This window comes from Cnephaeus nilssonii (assembly GCF_951640355.1).
Source record: "Cnephaeus nilssonii genome assembly, chromosome: 7".
Classification (NCBI taxonomy): Eukaryota; Metazoa; Chordata; class Mammalia; order Chiroptera; family Vespertilionidae; genus Cnephaeus; species Cnephaeus nilssonii.
Genome location: NC_137078.1, coordinates 70233291 through 70255723, shown reverse-complemented (window position 1 = coordinate 70255723; position 22433 = coordinate 70233291). Strand labels below are relative to the sequence as shown.

Genomic DNA, 22433 nt, shown 5'->3' with positions numbered 1-22433 from the left:
TTAGTACCTAAATCTAATAGAAAAATAAGCAGAAGAGATTTGAAGCACTAAGCAAGGGTTAGTAATCCTGGATTTAAAAGTACCAGAATTTGCCTCCCATGAACCAGGTTAGTCAGTGTTTCTCAACAAGTGCACTCGGCATTTTGGGTGGGCTAATTCTCCACTGGACAGCACTGCCCCATTTATTACCACAGGATAGTTAACAGCCCTGGTCCCAGATTACTAAATGCTATCAGCAACCCCAGTTACTATGACAATAAAAAATATCCCACCACATTTCAAACATCATCTAAGTATGTTCCCCAGTTTTCTGAGCTAGAGGCACAGAGTCAAAGAATAAAATCAGTCTACAACAGTGGTTCCCAACGTAGGGCACATGCCCCAGAGGAGGGCAAATTGATTTTTAAGGGGAGCAATTCAAGAATGAGTTATTAACAGTAAATTTTTTGCATTTCTTATGGTTCTAGAAGCCTCACATACAGTATATAAATATATATTGTGACATATTTGTGCATTTCAGTTCTCTATTATGTTTTGAAACTTTATTTGCTATTTTTCATATCACTTCATGTTATTATTTTTTTAACAATTTCTCAGTGATTTCTTCCTCAGTTACTTCAACTGTCCTTTCATTCTTTTATTTTTCTCTTTCATGGATGCCATGTTCTCTGAAGCTTGTTTAGACCAAGTTAATGGCCTTTTAGGTTTCTCCCATGTGAACAGAAGTTCACTTTTTGAATAAGAATTTTATGTAACAGGGAGGGCACCAGGATTTTAGAGATGCTTAGATGGGGCATGGCCAAAAAAAGGTTGGGAACCATTGGTCTAGAAAAAGAATTACATATTTATATATAAAAACTTAACTTAAATTGCTGAAATATCATACCACATACTTTATTACAACGAACACAATCTACTGCAAACTATTGCATTTATTCTCTATTTTCCCAAACTAGAATGTAAATGCCATGGAGCAACAGACTAAAGTATTTCAGTGCTATCACACTGAAACAAAATAGGCACTAGACAAATGTTTATTATTTCCTTGATTAGTAAAATTATTGCACAAATGAATACATGAATGGAGAAAAACATTAATATGCACTTATCTAGGAAGGGCTAAATTGTACATGCCCAAATTCACAACTTGAACAATGACAAGCACATATTAAGCAGCTTATTAATAATAGTGACCTCAAGTTTTATAGGCCAAATGGTTACGAATGACCTTAAATGACAGGATCTGTATGACCTAACAGTAAAAAAACAAATTATGATTTATAATACATATGCTATACAATCTTCCAGTTAAAGTGTTGGTTAAAATGTTTCATTTGTGTGTTTACATGTAATTTTTAAAAATGTATTTTTGCCCTAACCGGTTTGGTTCAGTGGATAGAGCGTCGGCCTGTGGACTCAAGGGTCCAAGGTTCGATTACGATCAAAGGCATGTACCTGGGTTGCGGGCACATCCCCAGTAGGGAGTGTGCAGGAAGCAGCTGATTGATGTTTCTCTCTCATCAATGTTTCTAACTCTCTCTCTCTCTCTCTTTCTCTCTGTAAAAAATCAATAAAATATATTGATTTCAGAGTGGGAGAGAGCGATAGAAACATCAATGATGAGAGAGAATCATCGATTAGCTGCTTCTTTCATGCCCCCTTCTGGGGATCAAGCCTGCACCCTGGCATGTGCCCTAACCAGGAATCCAACTGTGAACTCCTGGTTCATAGGTCAATGCTCAACCACTGAGCCACGATGACCAGGCTACATGTAATTTTCTTTAATGTGGCACTTATGGGTTCCAATCTTAACTTTATCATTCACTAGCCAAATGACTTTATGTGAATAATTTAAACTCTGTGAACCTCAGTTTTTTCTCATATGTAAAATTGAAATATTAATTATTCTCCTCATAAGGCTTTTATGGATATTAAGTGAGATAATACATGTAAAACGCAGCACATAATATAAGTGTATCATGATGCTCTTTTTAAAATTTCCCATTTATGGCTTCCCTCATAACAAATCTTACTGCCAAATTTATAAACCAGCTTCATATTCAAGTACCATTTGTGCCTATTTATACCACCTTACAGTGTGAATAACATTTCTTTGCAATTCTTGAAAATTTAAATAATCAAATGCTCACTTATTTCCTTTCATATTAGAAAGTGGAAAAAATGATGCCCCAAGTCTTCAAAAAGCCCTGTAATTATGTCAAAAATAACTGCCTTGCAAGAATAGGAAAGTGCATGTAACTGACCAATATCCAGCTATTCACAAAGACCAATCACAGTAACAACTTGTAAAAATTCTTAAATTCAGAAGAGTACCTTAACATTGCTTTAACATAACAATACCATTATCCACACCTTTAAAAATACCAAAATCAATATAGTAAGAACTTAAGCAATTCAAACAAATTCCAACCCTGCGCCTGTCCAAACTTTACTGTTATTAACTGAAAACAATAATCAGAGTTGCTTTAAAAGTGTATCACAGACAGGGCTAACAAAGAGTTTCTAATTTAACCTTTCAACTTTATTTCCAAGTTAAGCCATGTAAACAGAAAGATACAACACCAAAATTATAAGTAAACAACATTAAACATAAATCTTTAAACTTGTTTGAAGCTATTAGGCTCACTTTCTTTAATAAACTATGAATTAATTTTTATATATTCTGTTACTACCTTGTAGATAACACTTATATTGCATTGTAAGTTTTGTATGTGTTAAAAAGTGCTAATTTGTAAAAGGCAAGCAATTATAAAACATATCCCTATTTAATATTCCAGCCATTCATTTTTTAAACTTATTAGAAAAATCTTCAATTATATAAAAGTAGACAGAACAACATAACAAACCCCCAAATGCCCATTACCCAGATAAAACAATTATTAAAGTCAATCCTCACCCAGTTATCCCCCATTTAATCATCCTACATAATAAAAGCCTAATAAGCTGTGTTCGATCATTTGTTCAACCAGTCGCTATGACATGCACTGACCACCAGGGGGCAGACGCTCCGACTGGTAGGTTAGCTTGCTGCTGGAGTCCAGCCCATCAGGACTGGGCGAGACAGGCCGGATGCGCCCTGGAGCCCTCCTGCAGTCCCTCCTCAGCCCATCGTGCACCGGTGGGGTCCCTCAGCCTGGCCTGAGCCCTCTCGCAATCTGGGACCCCTCAGGGGATGTCAGAGAGCCGGATTCAGACCAATCCCCACAGGCCAGGCCAAGGGACCCCACCGGTGCGTGAATCACAAATCCATGCGCGGGGCCTCTAGTTTTTAAACAAACCTCAGACATCATTTAATCTTTAAATAGTTCATATATATCTTAACATAGGTATGACTTTAACATAACAATACCATTATCACACCTTTAAAAAATTAACTATTTCTCAATATCAAATAACCAAGTAGAGTTAACATTGTCATGTACAGAGGTTGGCAAAAGTAGGTTTACAGTTGTCAGTATGCAAAACAGAGGGGTAAGGTTTGGAAAGGAAAAATGGCCTCAGCCAACACTTCTGTCTGGAAGAAAGCTGCCCCTCCAGCCCTGGCCCCAAAGCCAGACAACCCAGTTCCTCCCCTTATGTCCCTGAAGCCTTTCCAGCTGCTGACCCAGCGCTGGAATGCAGAGCAAGTTAGTCTGAGTAGGCCATGCACAGACTCTTTAAGATGACCACCTGGGAGTCTCACTCAGCTATAATCTCCGCTGGTTTTCACAGCCAAAAGTTATGGGGACTTGGCACTGGAACCCTGGGTCGGGGGCCTGGTGTGGGGCTGGGACTCCTTGCTCTTCAGGGGGAACCTCCACAGCTGAGCTATCCCTCCTGATTTTTTTAAAAATATATTTTATTCATTTTTTTACAGAGAGGAAGGGAGAGGGATAGAGAGTTAGAAACATCGATGAGCTGCCTCCTGCACACTCCCTACTGGGGATGTGCCCGCAACCAAGGTACATGCCCTTGACCGGAATTGAACCTGGGACCCTTCAGTCTGTAGGCCAACGCTCTATCCACTGAGCCAATCCTGTCAGGGCATCCCTCCTGATTTTTAACCACCACACATAGGTATGGGACCCGCCTATTCCATGTTTCTGCCCCTCCTACCTGTCTCAATGTGGTTTCTTCTGTACTAGTATATCCTATCTATAGGACTTCTGTTCAGCTCGACTTCAAGCAGTTCTCAATGATGGTTGTTCTGTAGTTTAGTTGTAATTGCGATGTCGTTGTGGGAGGATGCAAGTATAGCATTTACCTACTGCACCATCTTGAATGGAACTCCATTAAACAGTTATTTTTAATATATTTTAATTTTTTATTTTCCCACTTAAACTAAAAACATGGCATAATGACATAAACATCTAAATATTATTATATAGTTGTTATATACCTTTATATATAAAATTAGTCCTGACTTTACTATGGACCACTAATTCAACTTAAAAGCAGAGTTAGAGCCCTAGCCGGTTTGGCTCAGTGGATAGAGCATCAGCCTGTGGACTAAAGGGTCCCGGGTTCAATTCCGGTCAAGGGCACATGCTCGGGTTGCAGGCTTGATCCCCAGTAGGGGGCGTGCAGGAGGCGGCCGAATAATGATTCCCTCTCATCATTGATGTTTCTCTCTCTCCCTCTCCCTTCCTCTCTGAAATAAATATATTTTTAAAAAAAGCAGAGTTAGATACTGACTGTAACTTGCCATTTTATACATAAATGCATATTACATAAAATTTATAAATATAAACTTATAAACAATTTATATATTATGCAAAAATTATATAAAATATGACATTTATAATTACATTTATAAGTGTTCGATATATATTAAGTATCAATAATCCCAAGTGTCTGAAGGGGAGAACATTTCTAGAATTATTGAAAATTAATCTAAGAGGGGAGGTGGGTTGTGGGGCTGGGTGAAAAAAGTAAAGAGATTAAGCAAAAAAAGAAAAAGATCATAGACACAGACAACAGTATGGTGATTACCTATGGGAAAGAGGGATTGGGGGAGGTAGAAGAGGGTATGGGGAGATAACTAGTGATGGAAGGAGATTTGACTTGGAGTGGTGAACACACAATACAATATATAGATGATGTATTGTACACCTGAATTGTACACCTGAAACCTATATAATTTTATTAACCAAATGTTAGCCCAATAAGTTCAATTTAAAAGTGACTGGGGGGGGGGGAAGAATAAAACTTAATATAGATCATTTTTCAATATGCCACTTTGACATTATGCATGTCATCAAGCTATTTTCTCAACTATAGGTAATGAAGATCGTGTGTGTCTAAAGGGATACTGAAGAAATTAGTAGTATTAGGAATAAATAAAAAAGGAACCAGTAATATCAAAATAAAATCCTCAATGTTGCCCACATATTTGGCACCTTGATAAACAGCATTCCAGTCTGTGATGACTTCCAGAAAACACACTTTCAGCACCGTTTCAAAATGGTTAATGGCATATTCTTCCTACAAAGTGACCTTAGCTAATGAGTAAGTTTAGTGATAACTCAGTGCTAGCATAAATCTTTGTCTCCTTTTCTTTCCTTTCTTTTTTAAAACAGAATTTCATACTAGCTTTTCCAAGAGCTGCAGGGAATCAGAGATAAGGCCTATGCAATCCCGTCCTTTTACTGAAAAGAAACAGAAGCCCAGAGCTTTTCATACCTTTTCAGTACTCTTTTCTATACTACCTCTCCTACAGTTCTCCTCTCTCTTCTGTCTACTCAGGCCATTATGCAGCAAAAATTAATCGATTTTGACTTTTTAAGTCAAAGTGGAAAAAATAGTAAGTTGGAGTGGTATATACTGTTATCACTAAATCCCTCCTTATTCAGTGATTTGGTGCTCATATTGTTCTTTTCCTACTTTGTAGTTCAAGACTTAATAGGTGAAATATAACCTAAAATCCTGCTAACTTTTAACTAGGCTCCCTCATCACCTGATAGCACCAATCATTCAGCATTTTTGTCTTCCTTAAAAATTCAAATACTCAAATTCCCAGTCCTTCGCCATTGCCCAAAACTAATGTTCACCTAAAGACAATGACATATTTCTAGTAAGCAACTCAAGTACAGATAAATTTTGTTGCTATGTCCAGTGTTGTAAAAAGAACATGGGGCTTTGGAGTAGGACAGATTTGTGTTAAAATCCATGCATTCTCGTTTATAAACTCAGAATTAGGCAAGATACTTATTAACCTTTCTGAGGTGCATTTTTCTCACCTGTATATCTCTGAGAATTGTCATGTTAGAATAGATAAGTCTAGCATAAAGTGGAAGTGTTCAAAAATATTATTTTATTCTCATCTTTCCTAACATGCCAAACAAGTACAAAATAACTATAAGTATCAGTTCAAAAAGTTTTACTTTTAAAGGTTATTCTTATGTATACTTCTATCAAATAGTAGATAGAACAGAGTCATTTACCAGCTGGCACCAGTCACATCAATGACAGTAATGGATAAAGTGTGACAAAGCCTTGCAAATGACTAGAAACTCAATGGCTTTCTTAGACCTCTGAAGTCAAGTGTCAAATAAAAAAAAGAGTCAAAATATTCATGATAAATGGAGCTTGACAGAGGATGAATAACTGTAATCTACTGGCATCAGTGATTTACAAAGGAAATTAATATGGATATATAATAATGGTAACAGTTTGAACTCAGCACCTTTTGGAGAAGGAGTTCTTTGTACTCTTATTTAATACCTAGCATATATAGGACAAGTAGGAATTATACTGCTATATGGAGCAATTATCTAAATTAATGTATGAAATCATAAAACACACATTTGCAGAGGATTTTAGAGTGTGGCATACTTTTCCAATTAACAATGAAGAAATTAACGGAATCCAGATGTTGTGATCCCCATTTTAGTAATATAGAAATAAGCTAGAGTACTTCAACTTTCATAAATTCTAACATAATTACTTTACATTCTACTTAATAACATACCAAAATGAATGTTATAACAATTATAATAAATACGACTTATCAAGAGCTGAAATAAGCCTTATGCTATGCTAAATAATTTCTCTCAATTTTCTATTAATCCCTTCTATATTCAAGTATACTTTATCTTGACCCAGTCTCCTATGAGATGAATTTCCCTTTCCCTACTGCAAATTCTTCACCTGTACTCTGATGTGATCCCATTTTTCTCACATACTTCAGAACTTTGTTCTATAAATGATATCTACTTTTTTATATCACCCTCTAGTCACTTCTGATATCATGACATTCCTAACTCCCACTGCCATTCTTAGAAAAACTAAACTCTCATTCCTCAATGATCCTAAAATATTTTATTCATACTGCTAGTATGAATGAGGAGATATGATCATTGATGGAAGCAGTATGACAGAAGGGAAAAGTATTAGCTTTGAAATTGGCTCAAGCCCTTTCAAGCTGTGACTCTGGGCATATTCCTTGACCTCTCTGAGCCTCCAATTCTTGATCTGTCAATAGGAAAAATTAACCCATTCTTCAAGGCTGTGATAGGGATTAAATGAGAATGAACATAAAGCACACATAACTGGCTCTTAATACACTGCATTATAATTTGTTGTGGGGTAGTCTGTCTACTCTGATCAGTGCTGCACATTTTTATTTTAGGATTTTTTTAAAAATTCCAAGAATACTCGTCCTACATACTCCTCTCTCCAGTACTGAAGTCAGTGCCCTTGATTACAAACATCTCATTTTATGTATCTCTGAATCTCAATACCTAGCCCAGAATCTTACATACATTAGATGCTTAATACATATTTGTTATATACAATAAAGAGAATTTAGATATGGATATTAAGAGAAATTACTGGATATGCTTACTTTTTACTAAAATGGAACAAACTAAATTTCTTTTTTCAATAGTAAACATTATTTTATAAAATTACATTGTTTGAGGTGTTTTTTCTTTTTGTTAATCCTCACCTGGGGATATTTTTTTCATTGCTTTTCAGATAGAATGGAAAGGATGGAAGGGAGGGAGGGAGGGAGAGAAAGAGAGAGAAAAAGAAACACTGATGTGAGAGACACACGGCGGGGGGCCGGGGGCCAAAACCCAGGTATATGCCCTTGACCAGGAATTGAACCTGCGACCCTTCAGTACGCTATCTGACACTCCAACTAATGAGCCACACCAGCCAGGGCACTTGGGGTATTTTTCTAATTACATCCCCAGTATAATCTGATTAATTTAATACCTAGAAAAAGAATACCTATGTTTATAAACCCTTTTCTTCTGAGGAGCTCAAAAAATTTTACAAATATTATCTAATCAATTTATAGAACACCTCTGAGGTTACTGGAGATGAAAAGGGAAAATAAATGATAGAATATGAATCCATAGCCATATGAATTCAGAAATTTCACAAATTCCACTCCGTAAAATTCCATCTAAATGAGTAATTTTCCTATTTACTCATTACATTTAGATATGCTGGTCTAGAACAAAAGTGTTATTATTTCCTTAAGAAAGCAAAATGTTCAGAAAGTGTTACACATAGTCAGCAAAACTACAATAAAAACACTGACTCTCATCTTCTAATAGAAAACCGATTGTTACTGACTACAGGTTTACTTCAAACTGAAAAATATTTATGAATTAGACACCTGCTTTTCTTCAAATTTTAATAACCTGAGACTAACAGTTAGCCTGGTCGCAGGTTTAACTTCATCCTGCTCCCCATTTGGTTGCTTTGTGCTAGGACCTTATAATAGCCCTTGCTGATTGCACCCAGGAACCATTCTCTCCCTTTTCCTTATTAACAGAATCCCAGGCAACACTGGGCTCAGCCCCAGGGGATGAATCATAATTTGCCTTAGCCAGTCCTGGCAATCCTGTTTCCCTTTGTCAATAATTGGTCTAAAACTGGACCTGTGGTCTAAAACTGGCCAATAAATTGAAAAAGTTGCTGGGGATCCTTTCCTCTCTGATGAGGGGACAGCAAGAAGAACAGGATTTTTTGTTCCCCCAACCAGTTTCTTTGCACTTAAGTTGTTGCATTAGACTTGATACTTGGAGCTGTGCCATTATTTTGAGACCATGAGGGGAAGACCAAGAGAACTTCAGTAAACCTGACCGAACCTAGATACAACTGAGTATCTGCAGGCTTCTTGTTATGCAAAATGTTACTTTTGTCAAGTCACTAGATCAGATACTCTATTCCTTGAAGTTGAAAACATCCTAATTAATCCTAATTGTCCAATAAATCAGGCAAGAAAGGAAGTAGAGATTAATTACTAAGCACTTATTATTATATCTGTAATCTCATTTAATTTTCATAAAAGCCTAATATATAAAAATTATTAATCTTTTTAGTGTTTGTTTTTTTTTATGAAAAACTAAGGCTCTCCCTGGCCGGTGTGCTCAATGGTTAGAGCATCAGCCTATGCACTGAAGGGTCTCAGGTTGGATTCCCAGTTTGCTCCCTACTCCCAGTCTGGGCAAGTGCAGGAGGCAACCAGTTCATGTGTCTCTCTCACATCAATGTGTCTGTCTGTCTGTCTGTCTGTCTCTCTCTCTCCCCCCGACCCCCACTCCACCCCTCTCTTCCACTCTCTCTGAAAAGCAATGGAAAAATAGCCTCATGTGAGGATTAATAAAACCAAAACAAACAAACAAAAAAGAAACTAAGGCCCTAGCCGGTTTGGCTCTGTGGATAGAGCATTGGCCTGTGGACCAAAGGGTCCCAGGTTCAATTATGGTCAAGGGCACATACCTGGGTTGTGGGCTCGGTCCAACGTGCAGGAGGCAGCCAATCAATGATTCCCTCTCATCACTGATGTTTCTATCTCTCTCTTCCTCTCTCAAATCTATATATATATATATATATATATATATATATACACACACACACACACACACACACACACACACATATATACATATATATATGTATGTATATATAAAGAAACTAAGGCTTAATAAAGTTATATTAATATTAACAAAGCTAAAGTTCAAATCCAGACTTGACACCAAACCTCACATTCCTTTCTTCCTCGTTTACAGTTCTTCTTTAAAAAAAAACAACTAGTAAGTTGATATGTTACTAGCTAACAGAATTTTAGAGAACAATTATCAACTATTCTTATAATCTTGTCACAAAAATTTGTAGTGTTCAACTCTTTTTGTATCAAAGATATATGGGGGGAAAGACAAAATTATGTGTATTGTGTATAAAAAGTTCCAGAATGTATAGTACAGTAGCAAAAATCCTACAGCAAAAACTGCAATGGATTCTAAGTGTAATATTCAATTTCTCAAGAATTAAAAAAAATGAACTAAGCCCAGTCAGTCTGGCTCAGTGGTTGAGCATTGACCTATGAACCAGAAGGTCGTGGTTTGATTCCTGGTCGGGGTACATGCCAGGGATGGGTGCTTGATTCCCAGTAGGGGGCATGCAGGAGGCAGCCAATCAATGATTCTCTCTCATCATTGATGTTTCTCTCTCTCTCCTTCTCCCTTCCTCTCTGAAATAAAAAAATATATATTTTTTTAAAATGAACTAAATCACAAACATTTCTTAAATCGAAAGAATAACTTCCTTATTTCAAACAATTCCATTAACCAAGTATCTATCAATATAGAAACCACAAAGTTAATACTTCCTCAATTCTCATCTGTTCATGAAAACTGATTCAGCTTAAGACTTGGCAACAAAAACCTTATATAAACACCAATAATCAGTGAGGTCATTTTTTACTTAGAACTAGAACTGGGTGTTCAAAAGCTATTTATAATGTTCATCTCAATCAGAAGTATGTTCATCTTATACTATTCCCTTTATTAATTTCTAATTGAGCATTACAAAATGAGCATGCTAGATTTCTGAACTGATACAACTTACCTTCCCACATGCTCTGCAATGATGCCTCCTTTTGGTGAAAGTAAACCTGGCTTCACATTTCATGCAATTTGGAGCCTGAGAATCTGGTACCCATACTGGAGCCACCTCACCGAGGGTGGTAAATGGCTTTCTGGCAGAAATTCCAAACTGACCAGCTCTGAGATCATTATCTGGGCTATCTGGAGGTAACACAAGACCCGGTCTACTAGATATCCCAGACTCATAACTTTCTAAATGTTCCCCATTTGCATCAGCAATAGAAATGTTTCCCAAAGAGGCATTACATGCATTGGTTGCTGAATTTTCCCCTATTTTTGCTTTCCCAAGAACATCATTTTTGTTTTTAATATTATTTCCATTGTTTGCAGGAAGGTCGTTTTGTAAATGGTCTGATAATGGCTTTGGAATTTGAAGTTTAAGATTAGAAGGTTGCTTGGGTCTTGCACCACCAAAAGGAACACTGACAGATTGCAGGTTTGCTATCTTGGGTGAAGACTGCCCAAGCACTGATGGAACTTGGCTAGAGAAATTGTGTAAATAATTCTTCTTCATTAGGTCACCAGTGCTGTTTAAAAGTAGTCCACTCCCTTCTGTGATGTCATTTCCTCTCTGTTCATAGATATTTGAGTAGCATTCTGACTTGCTCTCCTCTATTTCCTTTTCTTCTGTTACTGAATCTTCTTTGGAGGGTAAAGTCTTTGGAACAAAACAAACAACTGGGCTCTGCATTCCATAGGAATCACAACAATTAGATGAAGTATTTGCTGCTGGTGTATCAGTAACAGTGGAGAAATCACATCCTTCACTTTCATTCATGAAAGTTCCTTTTAAATTTACACCTGCTTCTGCCATTCTATCACACTCTCCTCCACTATCATTGCAAGTGTCCTCAGGCTGATTCATCTGCAGAAACTTCTCCTTTTCTTCACTTACGTGGCTGTCATTCACCTCATTTAGTTTAGTCAATTTCCAATCAGCCATCTCCTGAGATTCAGAGAAATGTTCTGTCATATTAAGGTCTGTAGAGCCAAGAATTTCTTCATGCTCACGACCTTCATTTTCATCAGCTCTAACTTCACTGGGCAAAAGGCAATCTGAAAACTGTTCACAGTTATCCTTTCCAGACCCATTATGCATGTCTGGTTTGAGAAGCAGAGGTAACCCAGGTGGGATGGATTTTTCCGTTGTCATCTCCTCTGCTGGCTCTTTTTTCATCAAAATCCCCTCACTCAAATGGGAAAAGGAGTTTAAACTCCCTGTATCTGTCCTAGGAGAGTTGGTTTTGTCAGTGAGAATCTCATCTGGCATATAGTTCTCTTGTTTTTTAACAGCAGGACCTTCCTCTGTTCCCTGGGATGAGATTACTGAATCAACTGTTAAACTTGTAATTACAGACATGGAGGGGTCTCTACCTATGTTTTCATCATCCTTTAATTGTGAAGGGGAACAGCTACTGGCTAGATTATCAGATGAAGTAGTACATATATGTTTAACAGAATCCCCCTCTGCACTTGGCCTATTAAATAGATCCATTTGTTTCTCTGAGTTCATATCTTTTTCAGTGGAACCATTTATATTAAAACTAAATTGATCAGTTTGTCTGTTTTCATTATCCAGTGAACAGCTAAAAGCATCCATGAGGGATTGACTATTATAATTATTACAATCCTGCAAATCGCTTTGTAATGTCCTTTTATCACAGTTATGCATGACAGCTACAACAAGAACATTCTTCTCATCTGGCAGACAAGCTAGGTTTCCACATTTCTTCTCTCCCACTTCAACAGTACTGCACTGATCATCTTGATTATAGTTCCTCTTAATTAACTGATCTTCTGCAATGGCATTTTCATCAATCCACATTGTGTTGACCTCTGGATTCAGACTACAGTCCTGCCCATTAGCACAATGGTCCTCTCTTTGTATGGTCAGAGGAGCCGAATAAGCCAGAGAGAAGACTTTCAATTGTGGTTGTGACTCATTAGAAACTACAGGTTCATTCACACTGGCCAATGCAGGGTTAAATGACAGTCGGTGCGAGGGGGGATCTAGAATCTTATTCCACTTTGTTTCCAATAAAATAGGAGAAACTGTTTCATCTGAAAAAAAAAAAAAAACAACAACAAATAATTACAGTAAGTTTGCTAGTAATACTGGAAAAGCTAAAACTAAATTAATTAACTATATTTGCAAATATAATCTGAAAATAAAATATTCCTAGAATATAAAGTTTCTAATTCTTAGCCAAGAATAAGAAAATATATTTGTAACTGTTCCCTGTATTAAATGTCACTGAGTGGTAATATCCCACAACATTCCAAACAACAAAAGAATTCTACCTCAATCTAATACTGTACTTGGGGGGTGGAGGGCCACCAGCAATGGGGAAGGCCTTGGATTGACCAAGTACATCACGGGGTGAAGACTAATCTAAGGTGAAAAAAAAAATCAGAAGTTATGAAGATATAGTAATTGAGTGGAAAGGACAAGAAAGGAACTTTCTGTGGAGATATAATGTTCTATAATTACATCATGAGTAGAATGTGGGTTACATGGGATAAATCTGTCAAAAATATACAATTAAGGTCTGTACATTTCAATGTGTGTAAATTTTATCTTAAAAACTGTCAAAAACAAACCAACAGTAAAGGAGGGTGTGAGAAGTGGTTGAAGATATAAATGAAACCAAAATGGCAGCATGTCAATCACTGTAGAAGGTAAGTAATGGGTACACTAGAGTTTACTATACTATTGTTTACTTTGTATATATTTGAAATTTGTCCATAAGTTTTTTAAAAGTTTACTACAGTGTGTGAAATTCTGCTTGTAACCATGTCACAATATATTAATTAGGTTCATATTTACATTATCAAGGACATTTGGCAGAAAATATTCATTTACCTTATTAAGTCAATCTACACATATCCTATCAATAAGCATAATTTCATGTTCCTGTTTACTTTTTAGCAGATCATAACTATGATGGTTATTTTCCCCAAGATACAGTGCAATGTGTAAGGTTAATTAGAAAAATAAGAAATAATGCACTTACTACCCTTCTTGCTTTCTTCTTGCTTAAATCTGATAAATCATAATCCTAAAATTATGCAGATATATTTCCCCTCAGTAGTAACATTAATCTTTAATGCTCCCTTAGCACCTTCTTCATATCTTCATTAAAGTATTTATTACACTGTAATGCAATGGTTAATTTACCTGACTTTTTTAGGCAGAAACCATTTCTTTCCACCAGTGTAAGTCCTTACTTTGCATAGTCTCTGGTATGTAGTAAGTACACAATCAATATATGCTAAGTGAGTTTCTACCATAGTAAAAGCATTGGGTTTGAGGAACATGAAGATTAAATGATAGCTCTGGCCTCCAAGAAGTACATAATCTAGTTGGGCAAATAAGAAATAGATACAATACAGATGAATATCTAATTAGCAGTACAGGGTAGCATAAGTATTTGAAAATTATTATGTAGTAGCAGAAAACAAATTCAGAGGAGAAAGATATTTTACAGGCTGAGAAAGCGAGCTTGAATTCATTGAAGCAGAAGCAAATGGGCTGGGCTTCAAAGACAATTCTATGTAAGTCTGGAAAAGAGGACAGTCATAACAGGAGAACAAGGAAAAGTATAGAACCCAACAGAACTATCTGAGAGCAATAACCAAATCAGTTTGGGTTGAAAGAAGAATTCAAGTAAGAAAGTAGTGAAAAAAATCTAAAAGGACAGATTACAAAGGCCATAAAACATCAGATTATGTGGAGAATGGCTTAGTATCTAAGTGTTAAATCCTGAGTTTATCAAATCTGGGGTAGCAGAGACATGAGATTTAGTAGTATGTACTTCCTTTAAAAAAGGAAGTCATGTTTTCAAGTTGGTTCAAGGAAACAAAAAAAGAAATATTGCTTCTTACAAGCATATTTAGTAACAGGAATGATCAGGTACTCATTTCATTTTTCAACTACCTACTACCTGAGTATAATGTTAATATTTAGTATTATCTCAGTCTGTGTGTAGTATATTTTTCATTAAAAGGAGGAAATTAACACAAAATGAGAGATCATTTAAAATAAATTTGGAAAGGTACCAGCTAGAGACTGTAGTTTTAACGCAACTGGCACTGAGATTTTGAACAAAAAAGATAGTTCAAAACAAATGAATAATTTAGTTACAAACAAGAAGGTAGCTTCTGAAGTTCTTTTTTTTTTTTCCTAAAGGAGTTATTTTTAAATGCAATTACTCTATTTTTAAACTAAGGGAAACAATTTTTATTGACTCAACAAAAATGTATTCGAAAGCAACTATATACAAAGTACCCTACTAGAGTCTACAAGAAGTGGCAAAAAGAGTGATGTAATGAACTAATGTTTTATTAATTAGAGTAAGTGGCATTCTAAAAGTATAGTATTCACAAGATTAGGTGTAGTATCTGTGTAGATATCTCATGACAAATAACTGTAATACATAGAGGGCCAAACCAAAGAAAGGACTGAGAAAATACTTGTATAAATGATTCAAACTAAGAGGATAATACACGTTCCACCTTGGTATATATAAAGATCATCTAGATCCAAGAAAATCCCAAATGATTAGGTTTCACATTTACGTGAATCAGGAATGAACCTAGGATTGTGGGTTAGCTGTGGGTCATCAATGGTAAAATATGAGAAGAGCAAGCCATTCCAGGTATCATTTCTCTCCCTTTTCCCTCCTTACCCCAATGATCCCATATTCTCTTTAAGGCTTCCTCTATCATAGACCCAAAGCAACAAAATCAAGACTAATCTTTCTTCCCAACTGCCATCAAATAACAACCTGAATCAATGGGTAAAGGTTTGGAGTCCATACTAAAATTATGGACTTTAGCTGGAAATATATCACTCCGTAAATTTGTTACATGTCATTTCCTGTTAGAAACAGAGAACACCAAGGAAGGTGGATAAGGTGAAACAGATTTAACTATGGCTTATCCATTCAAGTCATCCTGAGAGGGGAATTTAAGGAAAACATTACCCTAGTAAATCTTTATATATATATTATTTATTTATTTAATTTCAGAGAGGAAGGGAGAGGAGAGAGATAGAAACATCAATGAGAGAGAATCATCGATCGGCTGCCTCCTGCACGCCTCACACTGGGGATGGAGCCTGCAACCCAGGCATGTGCCCTGACTGGGAATCGAACCGTGACCTTCTGGTTCATAGGTCGACGCTCAACCACTGAGCCACACTGGCAGGGCTCCCTAGTGAATCTTAAGTAGACATTTTTAGACTGAGCCTTAAAAAGGCATAATTTAATTAACCATATTGACAGCTGCTTAATCTTTTAAAATTAGCCTTAAAATATATCTTGACTTTAATGGTCAACTGATATTCAAAAAGCAATTTTTCTTAGTTTAGGAAATGCGATCACACATTTTAAAGCTTTTTTTGACCATAGATGGTTGTATATAGTAGAGGAGAGTTAAGGCTCTAGTATCATACTGCCTGGATTCTAATCCTGCCACTTATTAGCAAAATAACTTTGAGGAAGTTGCTTAACCTCTCTGTGCCTCTATTCTCATCTGTAAAATGTAAATAAGATCTACTTTCATGGGATTAAAGATAAAATTATAAAATCCATGTAAATGGTTTAGCATAATATTTTGACACAGTGATTTAAAATGTTAGTTATTACCCTGGCTATTAATACATAACATTATTAAGTCATTGGACCTGCTTTTACATATTTAAAAAGTACTTCATCCTCTTATAACCCCACATTCTCTATATCATAAATACATTCAAATACCTTTACCAAAGTAATTCTCACCTTCGTTTTGTTCAAATTCGTCTAAAACCTTGTCCAGGTTGTAAGCTTCTGCTTGAAAGTAATTCTCCATCAGTGAGGAAACACCGCTTAAGAGACTTGTTTAAATCTAGAGAGATCAAATTTGTATTACATTTTCAATTGTTAAAATATAATTTATAGACAAAACAATTGATACAAAAGGTCCCTTTTTGGAACTTTTCACCCAACTGCCTCCAACACATTCCTCCTTACCCAAATAATTCTAAATCTTTCAGCTTAGCTTACTTTCACAGGGAAGTCTTCCCTGAATCCCTAGAAAAGGTGATCTCCCTTTATAATCTCTCACAGCACTCCATTTTTTCCTTTATAATATTTATAAAAATCTATCAATACACCCTGATGTGACTATTTTATTAATGTCAATCTTTCCCACAAGACTGTAGAAACCACAAAGACAAACACTTGATTGTGCTCACCAAATGATTAGCACAGAGACTAATGTAGTATCTTTTCAATACATACCTCTGAAATGAATAAGTGAACAGTGTATACACAGCTAGCCAGTAAGTTGTATTAAACTTCAATTATAATTAATTCAGGCAAGCATCAAAAATAGATGTTAAAACCTTTGTTAAATGGTTATTAGGGAAGAAACTATTCACAGTGTCTCAAAGTATCATTCCACAGATGACTTATTCATTACACAGGAGAAAATGTATGTTTACCATGAAAAGATATGGTAATCACTACCTGTTTAACCATGAAAAGATATGGTAATCACTACCTTAACCAAATTATCAAATATCACCTATAGTTTAACAAGCTGACATTATGCATCTCCTGATGTGATGCAATGAGAAGTTTAAAACTTCACCTACAAGTATTCTTGCCAAAAATGTTTAACTTGAATTGAATCAGGAAGAAACAGTTAGACAAATCTAGAATCTATTCTATAACTGTCCTAAATTCTTCAAAAAATTCAGTGTTATAGAAAACAAGATCATTCTAAATTAAAGAGACTAAAGAGATCACTGACTGGATCCTCAATAAAACATGCACATATTCATAAACAAAGCAAAACCTAACATTTATGGGATAAGCAGAGGAATTTGAACCATACATTCGGTATAGTGAATTAACAATCATTTTCTTGAATGTGATAACTGTATTTTGATTTTGTAAGAGAATGCCCTTACTCTTAGGAAATGCCTGCTAAACTACTTGAGAAAGACATGTTGTGCTATTTGTAATTAACTTTTGAATGATTGAGAGAGAAAAAAGTATTGGAGTGTGAATGTGGGGGTGAGAAAGGGAAGTGAGAAAGAGAGATGCTCAATAAAGAGGCAAAATGGCAAAAATTGTCCTGGCCAGGTAACTCAGTTGGTTACAGCAAAGTCCTGTACACCAAAAGGTTTCAGGCTCAATTCCCAGTGAGGGTGAGGGTGAGGGTGGGGAGGGGGAGGGGGAGGGGGAGGGGGGGGGGAGGAGGAGGAGGAGGAGGGGGAGGAGGGGGAAGAAGAAGAAGAGGAAGAAGGAGGAGGAAGAAGGAGGAGGAGGAGGAGGAGGAGGGGGGAGGGGGAGGGGGAGGGGAGGGGGAGGAGAAGAAGGAGGAGGAGAAGAAGGAGAAGAAGTCGTCCAAGAGAAGAAGACAGTGATAGGAGATTGGTTACAGGTAAAGAGATAGATCAAATAAGTGATTACATGAAAGGCAATGAGAGAAAGTCTATCTCTGTTGAAGAAAGGGGTTAAAATGTGGAAAAGGAGAAAACTATAAAGAACCCTGCAGTGTTAGTTTGGAATTTGAGGTATCAATGTGAACTCATGGACTTCAATAAACATAGATGCTTATAACAATAAATATAATGCAAATGTACAGGAGTGAGTGAGTGTGTGTGTGTGTGTGTGTGTGTGTGTGTGTATTTTCTAGCTCTTTCCATAGAGGATCTTGGAACAGCAAAGCTCCACCTCAACTCCAAGAAGTAATAAGTATACATAGCACCAGATTTGGTTTTTACATATTGTTATCCACTAAAATGAACCAGAGCTCCAGGGAGAAATGGCTGATGACAAAACTGGAGTAGAAAAAATACAAGACCTTTGATGAGGTTGTAGAGAACCCTCAAACACTGCTGGGAGAAAAGTAAAATGGTGTGGTAACTTTGGAAAACATTTGTTATTTCCTCAATAAGTTAAACAGAATTATTAACACTTGGCATAGCTTTTCCACTCCCGGGTTTATACATAACCAAGAGAAATGAAAACATATTCATACAAAAAGTTATCTGCTAATGCTCATAACCAGCATTATTCATAACAGCCAAAATTGGAAACAACTTAAATTATCTATCTACTGATGAATGGATAAATAAAATGTGATATGGAATATTGAAAAAATGGAATATTATATGATAAAAATGGATGAGTACTGTTATATGATACAACATGGATGAATCTTGGAAATATTATGGTAACTGAAAAAAAGCAGGCACAAAAAGCTATATATTATATGATTCCATTTATATGAAACTAGAGGCCCAGTGCATGATTTAATCATGCACCTGGTGCACCAGCGGGCTGGCTGTCCGCCGGTGCACCAGGCCTTCCGAAAGCCTCCGGCGCGGCGGAGGCTTTCGAAAGGCCTTGTGCCGGAGCAGACAGCCGGCCAGCTCCCCCGCTTTGGCTTTTGATCGCGGGGGAGCTGGCCGGCTGTCCGCCGGTGCACCAGGCCTTCCGAAAGCCTCCGGCGCAGCCATGGCACAGACGCTGAGCTCGCGGCGCCACTGGCGCCGCGAGCTCAGCGTCCTGCTGGCCCAATCAGCTACCCCGGCCACCCTGAGTCCCGCCCCCTGCGCCTCCTGCTGGCCCAATCGTGGGCATAGCGGAGTGATGGTAATTTACATATTACCATTTTATTATGTAGGATGTAAAGACTAGGCAAATCCATAGAGACAGATAGTAAATCAGTAGTTGCCACGAGTTGGGGGAATTGGGAGAAATGGGGAGTGACTGCTAATGGATACAGATTTCTCTTTGGGATGATGAAAATGTGGAATTAGACAGTGGTGATAACTGCACAACTCTGTAAGTATTAATAAAACAATGAATTATACACTTTTAAAGGCTGAGTTTTATGGTATGTGAATTATATTTCAATTTTAAAAAAAGAAGATCCTTGAATATTTATCTTGTGTACTGGAAAGCAAAGAAGTGCTCCAAGAATGATTGAGACATGTTAAAAAGACACAGAAACCAGCCTGAAGGAGCTCCCACAGGCCAAATCAGAGACATTTGAGCATCAAAATAAATAATGATAGCAATGGATTACAACCCTTTGAATAAAAAAGAAAACCATGAGTCTTTACAACATGAATGAATAAATCCCAAGTGTGATGAGGAATAGGATATCTACATACTTTCAAAGTTCCTCTCCACAAAAATACTAATTACCAAAGAAGCCCTAATTCTTTTGGCTCAGTGGATAGAGCATCAGCCTGCGGACTGAAAGGTCCCAGGTTCAATTCCGGCCAAGGGCATGTACCTTGGTTGTGGGCACATCCCCAGTAGGGAGTGTGCAGGAGGCAGCTGATCAATGTTTCTATCAATGTTTCTAACTCTCTATCCCTCTCCCTTCCTCTCTGTAAAAAAAAATTCAATAAAATATATATTTTTTAAATTAAAAAAAAAAAGTCACTTCAGAGACAAAGCCTGGCAGATACTACCTTACACAGGTGATCAAAGTGAACATATATCTATATATATAAAAGGCTAATATGCAAAGTGTCCCCTCAGGAGTTCAACCAAGAGAATGGGAGTTTGATTGTTCGCTATTATGTACACTGACCACCAGGGGGGCGGTGTGGAACATGGCAGGCGACCAGCGGTGGTGTGGGGTGCTGAGGTAGTGAGGGAAGGAGGAGGTGGGGAGGCCAGGAAACTGATCAGCCCTAATCGCCAGCCAGGCCTAGGGACCCTAACTCGTGCACGAATTTCATGCACCGGGTCTCTAGTATATATATATATAAAAAGCCAGTGTCCGTGACGACCGTGACAACTAAACAACTGGTCACCATGAGTGCATTGAGCACCTCTCGGTCCCTCCTTCCCCCAGCAGCAGCAGCAGCAGCAGCAGCAGCAGCAGAGTGGCGCCTGCGTGAGCGGCCCCGAAAGGGCAGTGTGTTCCATCAGTGGCCGGCCCGGTGCACACACATGGAAGTGAAGTCACCAGCATCTGCTTTCCCGCAGGCCTGAGCCCCCGAGCAGCCGGGGATGAGCTGGTGATCCCAACGGCCTGGCAGCCCGGTGGCGGAGGTGGTGTTCGGCCTGGGGACTGGCAAATGGGCAGAAGATGGCCCTGATCGCAGAAGGCTAGGCCCTAGGGACCCTACCCGCACGATTCCATGCGCTGGGCCTCTAGTTATCAATAATAGAAATTGTGCTCCCTAATGAATTGCAATGAAAAGGACACAGCAATATTGATACTGGGGGAGGCTATATGTGTGGGATGGGGCGTGGGTAACAAGGAGTAGGGATAGGAGTATTTGGGGAACAGCCTGTACTTTCTGCTCAATTTTGCTATGAACCTAAAACTGCTCTTAAAAAATAAAGGTTATTAATTAAAAACAAAAACGGCACCACTTCTGTGATATTCCCACCAAAAATGCATTACCTGAACCTAGTCGTGAGGAAATAGCAGGCAAACCAAAATTGAGGGACATTCTACAATAACTGGTCTGCAATTTTTAAATGTCAAGGTCAAGAAAATCAAATACCACAGAACTATTTCAGAAAGAAGGAGACTAAAGAGACATGACAACTAAATGCAACACGTGATTTGAAACTAGATCCTCTTTACAAAAAGAACAGTATTTGTACAACTAGGGAAACTTGATTAAGGTCTGAGAATTAGGTGGTGGTAATGCATCAGTTAATCCCCTGACTTTGATGGCTGTATTGTGATTATGTAGGATACTGTCCTTGTTTGTAGGAAACAGTTTCAAAGGTGACACAGCATATAGCTAGCAACTCACTCAAATGGTTCAGAGAAAAAAAGTTTTTTGTAATATACTTGCGCCTTTTCTATAAACCTGAGATCATTTTTAAATTATTTAAAATGCACCAAAAGTATCTATTATATTTTTAATTTCCACAGCACTTTCTTTTTCTGATTCTTTTTATGATATCTTGATCTTATTTCATGGATATAATTACTTCTCTTACCTCTCTGATGTAATTACCTACAGTTTTGTTTTTGTTTTCAAACTTTCTTCTGTTTCCAATATCATTTCCTTCAAGTTCCTCTTTTGTACTTTTGTGTTTTGGTCTCTGTCTTTCACACTGGACCGTTCCCCAAATGCCTAACTACTGAACAAATGAAGTACTAAAAGCCAATTGCAAAGTTCTGCATGTGTGGCTTCTCAACTAGAAGGCTTCCAATGAGTGGAGAACACAACTATTTCACTGAAAGACCTCAAAACGTCAGTATACAAAGTTTTTTCTTTGGACTCCAGAGAAGACTCATAATCTCCTGTCAGGGGGTGCAGAGCTATAATACCAGAAAATCACCTTCTGAAAGAGCAGAGGAAAGAGAGGGAATGGGTCTCACTTGCCAATACATAGGATTTCCTTTAATCCTATGGTGCCTCATCCCTGATCTCTGCAAGCCTCTTTAGTTTCATTTTCCAAAGAAAACCTGTGGTCTCCTGAGGACCTGGGAGAGGGGCAGGCTTATCACTGCATAAACTGTAACTCTCAAAAGATTTCAATCTAT

General features: G+C 37.4%; 1 protein-coding gene across 3 annotated transcripts in view; it reads right to left on the bottom strand.

Moving 5' to 3' along the window:
• ZFYVE9 (zinc finger FYVE-type containing 9) overlaps nucleotides 1–22433 on the bottom strand; it is a gene marked incomplete at its 3' end in the record, with an annotated part of 130264 nt that overhangs the window by 63538 nt on the left and 44293 nt on the right. For all 3 annotated transcript variants that reach the window (XM_079777030.1, XM_079777029.1, XM_079777031.1), the window contains 2 exons: nucleotides 16688–16793; nucleotides 10867–12965 (listed from right to left, as the gene is read on the bottom strand). In XM_079777030.1, coding sequence (XP_079633156.1) covers nucleotides 10867–12965; nucleotides 16688–16757 — 2169 coding nt within the window. In that variant the 5' untranslated portion in view covers nucleotides 16758–16793. The remainder of the gene's footprint in view (nucleotides 1–10866; nucleotides 12966–16687; nucleotides 16794–22433) is intronic.